The 10,282-nt window shown below is 39.1% G+C and overlaps 1 protein-coding gene across 4 annotated transcripts in view; it reads right to left on the bottom strand.

Moving 5' to 3' along the window:
- Nucleotides 1-860: 860 nt before the first annotated feature.
- Nucleotides 861-10,282, bottom strand: part of LOC135717356 (upstream stimulatory factor 1-like) — a 52,017-nt gene continuing 42,595 nt past the window's right edge. For all 4 annotated transcript variants that reach the window (XM_065239374.1, XM_065239376.1, XM_065239375.1 and 1 more), the window contains one exon: nt 861-5,055. In XM_065239374.1, coding sequence (XP_065095446.1) covers nt 4,672-5,055 — 384 coding nt within the window. In that variant the 3' untranslated portion in view covers nt 861-4,671. The remainder of the gene's footprint in view (nt 5,056-10,282) is intronic.

Here is a 10,282-nt window from a genome sequence, read left to right as displayed (position 1 = left end):
CGAACGGACCGGGAATCATACCCAACGCCTCCGGCTTGGTAGCACCGTGCCTTTACTGACTATACTGTCTGAGGTCCCTCAAAATTACAAACGTTTTGCAACATCCTTTTTGCCATTTCTACGGTGACCATAATTCACTTTCTTAAACGTCGAATTTTTTCTTATCTTGGACTGTTTTTAATTTTTTTTTAAGGCATTTAATTTTCCAAAAAGAGTTTTCTCAACAAACATGTGCTTATCTTCGATTAGCAACCACCCTAGCAGAAGTAGCTTCGCTATCATCTGTCCGCGTCAAATCATTAGTCGCTGCTGATTTTCAGCCGACGACCATTGTACGATAACGTCCGAAGGAGACCCAAAATTGATATACCACCGGGCAGCATCTCGCTATCTCGGCGTCTCCGAAACCAACCCGCTTCAATTATGTGACAGTACGCAAGACGCTACCGTAATTCACATAATTGTGAAAGACAAATTTGATCAATTCAGCATCCTTTCTCGCCCCTTGGCCTGCCGCATGCTCGAGAATTTGGCCTTGATGCAGATGTTGTGATGGAATGCCCGCTTCGATTCGGGTTACAACTCGATTGGCGATCGAAAGATGTGACTCGAAATCGGTTATCAGACATCCGCTCGAATTACGTCTCATTCATATGACTTGAGAATGACGCTTGCGAGACGACTTGTGCGACGTCGTTGACTTTATTATCGAATACTGTTTCCATGACTAACTGAAGAAGCACTTGACAAATGAGAGTGATACAGGCTATGCCAGGTGTTTATTTACTGCTATTGTTTGAGTCGTATGACGCCAAACCTGCAACTACCAATGCGAAACAACGGAGTATCAACGGAGGTGCAAATCAAAATTTCTTGATAGTGGTTGTTTACAGAGAGATTTGGATTGCTAATCCTGGAAAGGCGATCGGATTGGTTCCATTGGTTCCACATCACACCTGACTTGGAACGTTTTGAGGCAACCAGCTGGTGGTCGGCTTGCATGATGCGTACAGTAAACAGGGATATACTGAAAAAGTTCGAATCAATGGACGCAGTAGTTTAAATCTTCCAACAACAACAAAAAATACCAAAACGCGTGGAATTTTTACTAACTCCAAAAGCTTGAACACCTTCAAATCCTTCTAATCACAGTAGGCACAGCGAACGTATTTTCGGAAGAGTGAGTCTTTATCTTATCACAAAGCAGTCATAGACCGAAAGACAGTGGGCAGTAGATGAACGCCTAATGAAAACAAACAGACCGAGTCACGAGAATCGACGTTTTCCCTATCTCGGGAATTAGTCGTCACCAGCCAGCCAGCCAGCCAGCCAGCGGCGTGGTGACATTGAAGAGAGCCATGCAATTGTGAAGAACGTGGCGCCAGATGTGGATTATACAAAGTGCGTTCCCATTTGTGACATTCATCGCATGGCAAGGAACCTTTGCAACAATTCACATTTTTATTATTCCAGTCAGTGCCTACTTGCTGCGAATTCAAATGTCAAACTGTGCAAATATTTTTAACGCGCGCTATTACTAATAGTACCGTAAAGCGGGGGCAAATTGGTCACGCTGTGAATATGTTCATTGCTTGTAGTCTATTTTCATTTCAATAAGGGGGTAGTCCACTATGGCGGCATGAAAAATAGGTAATTTTCACGAATTTTTTTTGAGGGTAAATAACGATCAATTCAAAAAAAGGAATGCATGGTTTTGTCAATTGAAATGTCCTCTTTAATTGAGATTTTTTTTTTGCGCGATTGTACCCGCTGCACCAGGTTCCCCAGGAGACCTCCCGTCTGAGTCGTCGCGGGGCGGGACGTCTGGCGGTCACACGACTAAATTTTCAATAGCGACCAAAAATATCCATTAGTACCATCCCAATGACGCATTCATCTAGATAAAATTGATAAATAACAGATTTTTAGCGATGGGCCCAATCTTAGATTCATAGGCCAACATGAGAGCCATTTCCCCAATGTGGAAACAAACAAGAAGCACAGAATTATCAATGATTTTAAAACCAACTTATTCAGAAATAATGTTATTTCCAGTAGTGTGTTCGATCAATTTCAGCCCGGTGATCAATTTGTCTCCGGTTTACGGTACCTTACTAGATAGTTTGTGAAGACGAGTCGATGGCAGCTGAAGTGTGTTTACTAACAAATACACTCGGGCATCTGTGAAGTACCGGTCAACAATTAAAAGTTGAATTGTAAATTTTTGTAGCGTGCATCTTAATCGCTTCATTGACTGCCACCAGCGTGGCCGAGTCACGTTTTTCCAATACTTCCCAGTAATTTGGACAGCAGATGAAAACTGGTCAGAGCCGTTGAATTCCGTGAAATTACGGGCCAATGCTGCTACTATTCTCTCGAGCAGTAAAAAGTGGCTAGCCGGTATCGCCGCCATAAGTCGTTAATTGCCTGTAAACTGTAACAATTGATTATATAGGCCTAATCCGGTCGATTGAAGTTTATTGGCAATTGACAGGGCGGGCGACGATTGTTGGGAAGGGTGCATTGCAGTATTTATGAGCATACTGCTGCTAAGGCATTACCACAAGCACCTTTCCTGCATCGGGAATGTCCACAGTTCGATTGTTTTACTGGTTTTTTCACAGTAACAAACGCAGTTTCTGGTACCAAACAGGAATTGGAAATGTCCATGCAATACAGGTAAATGCATACTATCGTAATGCTCTGTATCGTCTTCAAATAATTGTACACAATTCCATACAACAGAGCAGAGCAGGCTATTGGAATGCCCCGGGTGGTTCGTCTCATCTACATCTACCTGATAAATAGCAACCACTCTAGCTGCGCGCAACGGCGTCTTATCAGTCCAGCACGACATGCCACGCTCTAGATGAGTTACCCGTTGGAATCATACCTAGCTTCTAAACAAACTGAACTGATGGAAATCCTCGTGCGAGTTGCAAGATAAATTGTGGCACTTTGGTTGATTGTAAATTAGACCCCACAAAGAATAGGGCCATCAGCAAAGGAATGTGACGGATCACAACTAGACGACTGCGAGGTCACTGCGAAAAAGCAAATATTAATAAAAAAAAATCAACTACTGGGTTGGACTCTGGCTTAAAAGTGGAAAATGCCCGAGCAAATATGTTCAAACTCGCCGGGTACTTGTGGACGAACATTTAAAAACTATTTGCGTGTTTCCAGGCGATCTTATAAGCCGGGTGCTACACTTACGCTTGCGGCCAATGACGACGACGACGACGATGTGTTGCTATCGCCCGCTCGACATACCTTGAGGATAAATCAATTATCACCGTTTCAAAATAATCGCAAACGTCGACGATGATGGTGGGTGCTCTACGGGCTAGTGGTGTGTTATTTGCCATGTACACAATAGCCGAGGGAGCTGAGGAGAAATCGATCACGAACTAGTCTATATGGTTTCGCAGTACGAAATAATAGCGATCGCGTTAGCACCTCTCCAATACAATGCGGGATTGGTCGTTCGTAGTAGAAGATGTAGCCGAATATCATCCGGCCGCATCGCCCGGACCCGCGCTAAGTGATATTGTACACAAATTTTTATATTGCCCCAGCGCTTGTCAAGATTAAACCTTCTAAACCATGCGCGCTTTGTGTTATCATCATGATAATTGAAGCTGAATATATATACTGGTAGGTCCCTGTATGCTGCTGCTGGCGAATGGACGACATCGGCGGACACCCGAAGGAGACGTGGATTAATTTTTCAACAAAACGTTTATTTGAAGATGTCGTCGTTGTCGTCGACGACGACGACGACAGTGACAAGGTTACAAACGGAACAACTTTGGCAACTACTCCACACACTTCCTCCCATTGCATGCTACTGGTTTTCTGTTTACAAACTTCCTAGAACTCTTGAGCTACGTAGCATTCATTCAAGAACATAAAATTCCTCTCCTGATGCCAGAAGGTATGTATAGGTAACACAACACGACAAGTACAAGTCGGATGAATAAATCAACAATCGAATACAAACAAACATTTACATCTAGAAATAAGTCGGACCTATATTAAACTTAGGCAGGAATTTTGCAGCGAAACAAAGTCAAATGATTATACTGCACAAGAACCGAGAGGGCAGAAATGAATCAATAATTAACATGTTTGTTGGTTGGTTGATTGGGTGGTGGTACATTGTTCCTCGATGATGGGCTGAATACTGACTCGAGTCTATTGATGTTCTGTGGGTAGGTTTACGTCTAGTTTCTCTGGATTATACGGGTTCAACAATATTTTGGATAATTTGTTCTATTTTTCGATTTTTGTTCCGTTCTTGTGTCTCACTTGCATTTGTCTCGTTTTCTCTCAGTATGTCTTTTTTCGTTTTTACTTTTTTTTTTTTGTTTTCTTTAGTGCAATAATAGTTCAACTAACAACACTATATGATAAATTGATTGGTTAATTAATTATGACGAATACTTACACTTACTGATTCTCTCCGATTTTTCTCTCGCTTGTATGCATGCGTACGTGTGTGTTCGGGAGTCTGATCGCACAGCGTTTTATCCTCATACACACACACATATATAGATATAATATTCTCTTTCGCTTTCTCACTTTCGCGCTCACGCTCGTTCAACGGGCTTTAAATACCTAGAGGTTCGCTTAGACTATGATAACATGATAATGACTTTTTGATGATGGCTACGATTCTATCTTAACGTTGGTGGCGAGCGCAAACTGCAGTTCCGACTGTAGCCGCTTGTTCTCCGTTAGCAGTTGGTTGATGCTTTCCTTGAGCTGCAGGTTTTCCAGCAGTATCTGATCCTTTTCGGCAAGGCACTCGGTTAGTTTGTCGCTGGTGTCCTTTAGCCGGGTGATGTACTCGCAGGCTTTCGCCAGGATGCCACCCTTCGAGAGGTTATCGCCCTGGCCACCGTTCTGTTTGTTCTGCTGTGGATCCGACGAGGGGCTGTTCATATGTTCCGCAGGGATGATCTTGTTGAGCTCGTGGATCCAGTTGTTGATCTTGTCCCGCCGCCTTCGTTCAATTTCGTTGTGATTCGCCCGTCGTCGGTCATCTCGTTGCTGAAAGGAGAACGGATAAAATAGAGTTAATCGAATGCATCGGTGCCATTTGTGGAATTTGCTTCCTCTTCTTCCTGCAAAGCTAACTGTTCTAGTACTGAATGATGCTGAAAATCGCAATTCCATGTTGTCAAAATAGTTTAATAATCTATGTTATTATAGTTTTGCAGTTGCATAGTTTTTGAGAAGGTTTGGCAAGTTTTTTGTGGAAATCAACATAGTTCTTAAAACTAGTTGACTTGTACTTTGACTATATGTTTTTAGTATTACTTCTACGTGAAGTCAACGATTTACATAGTTGAAGATGCAAATTTCAAATAACAGACTGTAGTGGTAATTTTTATACGATAGATGGAGTAGATGAAAGCATAGAGTTGATAGTTCCGTTAGAGTACGGCAGTGTGAAGATTGCATATAGATGTTAGAATAGCGAGCTAGGACAACTTTTAAAGGAAGGTACAAATCGGTTTTTTCATCTCTCTTTACCAAACTCCCTCTGCCCCCCTCTGCGGGGTTGTCAACAAACTACGTAGCATTACGTCAGATTGTTGAGGAAAAACGTCCTCTTTTAGTTTTCTTATCTGAAACTTATATTGTAGAAACTGAAGCTTTTGATCAGTATAGTATTCCGGGATATATTGTTGCTGCTTGTTTATCACATTCTAGACACACTGGCGGTGTTGCTATTTATGTCAAAGAATCAGTTCAATTCAACCTTCGTACCAACGAAGTTATTGATGGCAACTGGTTCTTGGGCATTACAGTTGTACGTGGCATGAAGATGGGTAATTATGGTGTTTTGTATCATTCTCCCAGTTCTAGTGACCAGCGTTTTGTTGAAGTTTTAGAGAACTGGTTTGAGACATTCCTTGATTCTAGTAAATTAAATATATTGGCTGGTGATTTTAATATTAATTGGCGTGATAACCATAATTCGAATCATTTGAAGCGTTAAGCTGAGTTTTTTAATTTAAAGCAAACGGTAAATGAGTATACGCGTATTTCCAGGCACAGTAGAACTTTAATTGACCACGTTTATTCCAATTTTGATTCCATTTGTTCAGTTACGGATACTGATTTGAAAATAACCGATCATGAGACTTTAGTGATTAATGTCTTAGACCATGTTAACGATAACGATAATTTTGTAAAATTGAAGTGCTGGAGGAAATATTCGAAGCAAGCTGTTTCGAATCTTGTTGAGAGAAGCCTGGATTTTCCATTCGCGGCCGGTAACTTAGATGAATCTACAGCTGTTCTTAATAACGCTTTGAAAACGTGTACCAATCAACTAGTTGAGCAAAAGTTTGTTTCTTTGAAAAACTCGAACAGCTGGTACAATTTGGATCTTTTGCGTCTTAAACGGAAAAGGGACAAATTGTACAAAAAGTTTTGTAGATCTAATAATGACAATCATTGGACTATGTACACAATCGCGCGTAATAAGTATTCACAATCGATAAAGAAAACTCGTTGTGAATATGTTCAAAGGAAGATTGATCAGCATCAAAACAACAGTAAAGAGTTATGGAAAATTTTGAAATCTTTATTAAAACCTAGTAATTGCAAACCGCGGTCCATAACTTTTAATGGCACATTAGAACAGTCAGAACAAGTAATTGCAGCTAAGTTTAATGATTATTTCGTAGATAGCGTTTCATTGATTAATCAATCTATTGAATTGGTCGATGAACCTGACGAAATAAAACAGCCAGTTAATAGTAGTTGTAGATTTGAAGTTTTTCACCCAATCACATTAGATGAACTTAGAGTTATTTGTTTTTCATTAGGAAAATCGGCTGGAGTAGATAATGTTAATGCTAGAGTTATTCGAGATTGCTTTCATGTCATTGGCCACATCTTGCTGGACCTTATTAATGAATCATTACAAACTGGACATGTGCCACAAATTTGGAAAGAATCCTTAGTGATTCCTATTCAAAAAGTCGCTGGAACGATTAAAGCCGAAGAGTTTCGTCCCATCAACATGTTGCACACATTAGAGAAAATTTTAGAACTTGTTGTTAAAGGCCAGCTGTTGGAGTATTTAAATAGTAATAGTTTGTTGATACCAGAACAATCGGGATATCGGGAAGGTCATTCTTGTGAAACCGCGTTGAATTTGGTATTAGCGAAGTGGAAAAATAACTTGGAGTGTAAAGATACGATTGTTGCTGTTTTTTTGGATCTTAAACGCGCTTTTGAAACAATTTCTAGGCCCTTATTGTTAAGATCAATCAAGCGCTTTGGAATTACGAGTACTGCATATAAATGGTTTGAAAGCTATTTGTCTGACAGAACTCAACGGACTGTTTTTAATGATTCTGTTTCCAGTCCCGTGGGGAATACCCTTGGAGTGCCCCAGAGAAGTGTATTAGGGCCCCTGTTATTTATTATGTATATTAATGACTTGCGACGTGTTTTACGATTTTGCGACATTAATCTTTTTGCAGATGATACTGTGTTATTCATTGCAGCTAAGGATTTAGATGATGCCGTTTTACACTTGAATGAAGATTTGCGTTCTCTAAGTAGATGGTTGAAGTATAAGCAGTTAAAATTGAATACAAGTAAAACTAAATTTATGGTAATTTCGCGGAATCGAGTAAATGAGAACGTCTCTGTTGTAATTGATGATGAGACTATTGATCGCGTTCGGGAGATTAAATATCTTGGCGTGATTATTGATGACACACTTAAGTTCAACTCTCACATTGACAATGTCATCAAGAAAATTGCCAAGAAGTATGGAATTCTATGTCGACTGAAAAACGATTTAACTATTGCCAGTAAAATACAGCTATACAAATCAATCATCTCTCCTCATCTTGACTTTTGCCCTTCCATTTTATTTCTGGCCAATGCAACACAAATATCGAGATTACAGCGCTTGCAGAATAAAATAATGCGTTTGATTTTGAGATGTAATAGATTCACTTCCTCAACTTTGATGTTAGACGCCTTACAATGGTTGTCGGTGAAGCAAAGAATTGTATATTTGACTATGGTGTTCATTTTTAAAGTAGTTAACGGTTTGCTGCCTCGATATTTGTGTGATCGAATTGAAAGAGGAAGTGACTTTCATAGATATAATACTAGAAACGCGGTTGAAATAAGAACACCACATTTCTTGACTTGTGCTTCACAAAATTCATTATATTATAAAGGAATAAATGTTTTCAATTCGATGCCTAGACATATCAAACGTTTAGCAACACTTACAGAATTCAAAAGACACTGCATTTCACACGTTAAAACTGTCTTTTGAACAGTTATCCAGTGATTTTTTTTATGAATTGACAAATTATGTATCTTGACGAAGTTATCTCTAACGGATTATTTTATATGGATAGCTGTCATAACGACTTTTTAATAATTATTGTAGCACTGCAAAAACTATTTCTGTTCGCCACGAGGGTGATGATGGATTTTTAATATATGATTTTATAGTAGATTAATTTAAAAATAAAAAGTAGTCTACAAAGGTTTGAGCCTCGCGCGCGTATTACGGATATAGAGGACTGAATTTAACATTTGATAAAAAAAAAAATGCAATTTTGAAGCTTATTTGGAAGATACCTTGAGTTAGTAGTAAGTTTTCTGGCAAATGTTGGGGGTTCGTGAGCATTCCTGACATTGCTGAAAATTATGATAGCATCAGATTGCGGGGTTACTAGTGTAATAGGATGCTTTGTTGATTGTTCATTAACTCTTGATTGCTTGTAATACTTATGAATATTTTAGGTGGACAAAAAGGCGAACTAAGAGGTGGACGCCTGAGCTTTTCCACATTTATATCGCTGTGAAGCAACTGTAAACTTGAGAGGGAATCTATATCTGTAACTGAAACCAGTTCGAATTTGTTTGCCAACCTGGTTAAAATGTCATATTCAATTATCTTAAAGATAAATCGTCCAGCTCAAACCTTTGTAGGGGTAAGAGGTGGGACCATCATCATCATCATCATCATCAAATCTTCATAGTGTCTGAAATTAGTTCCATCGAAAATTGGAAGTGGAAAGGCAAAATAACCAAAATAGCGGCCATCTGTGGATTCTATCAATTTTAAAATTAACACTAGACAACGGAGCTTGCCTAACTCTCAAACCTCCAACGTCCGGTACTGATGAATGCTAAAACTATCATAATTTCATGACTGGTAGTGGGTATGTGATGTAATAGTAGTGACTTTAATGACTAAAATTTCGAAAATAGTGACCAAATAGTGACTTTTAAACAAAAATAAAGTGACCAATAGTGACATTTATGGATCGGAAAGATATGGTTCCAATCATCCGTTATTCCGGTATTTTTCATGCTTTTTGAAAATAAAAAAAAAATGATTTAAGGATCACATAAATTTGTTATCGAAACATACATATGAATTGAATAAGCAAGATCACGTTCCAGTTCTAACCTCCATTTCCTCACTCTGCAGATCGCGAATTTGTTATTGGATCGTTAAATAGAGACACAGAGAAAAATGTTCAAAGTACCGATTTTAGAGAGCATTTTTTGAAGATATCAAGAGCCACATGTGAAAAGGGCATACAAGCTTTGTATGCCCTCTTCTCGCCAACCGAGGGTCGCCCACACAAACTAACAACATCATCGGAAAGGGGAAACTTTACCCTATCCGGCGATGTTGATGGTTTGCGTTGGTGTCATATGGGTGGCGAGAAAAGGGCATAAGAATGCTTGTTTACAAAAAGCTTGTTGTTCTTGATATAGTTTACAAAAAGCACATGTTGTTCTTGATATAGGATAGGATATGAAGCGATGCATTTAGCAACATGAAGAACTGCAGTTTAGAATTAAATGTACATATATACACACCAACTAAAACAAACATCAAGGATACTAAAGCTACCGGGGGTCAAAGATTTTTCAAATTTCTGGCCTTTGAACAAATGTTGCGAGCTTGTTATACATTGAACCAACGAGAAAGGTAATTTAGATAGGACTTCAATGACATGGCAATGAATTCCACTGGATTCACTGGTCCAGTCCACATATCTTGCTGGTGAAGACTAAGTGAAGTTCACTTAAGTTTTTGTGATTTCATAATACGAAAATTTTCTCGTCGTATTCGTAGTTAAAAAATGGCGAAGGAAGAAAGTGCGCATTCGTCGTTGTTGGACGAGTTGGAATTCCCAGGCTTCATGTTTTCAAGCGTAAGTTTTATAATGTTTATAAATGAACACTCATTTATAAACTAAAAATAAAA

Source organism: Ochlerotatus camptorhynchus, unplaced genomic scaffold (assembly GCF_037179485.1).
Source record: "Ochlerotatus camptorhynchus isolate MF236.1 unplaced genomic scaffold, CSIRO-AGI_Acam_v1.1 ptg000055l, whole genome shotgun sequence".
Classification (NCBI taxonomy): domain Eukaryota; kingdom Metazoa; phylum Arthropoda; class Insecta; order Diptera; family Culicidae; genus Ochlerotatus; species Ochlerotatus camptorhynchus.
Note: the sequence above shows the minus strand (reverse complement) of the source record. Positions and strands in the feature narration are given on the sequence as shown.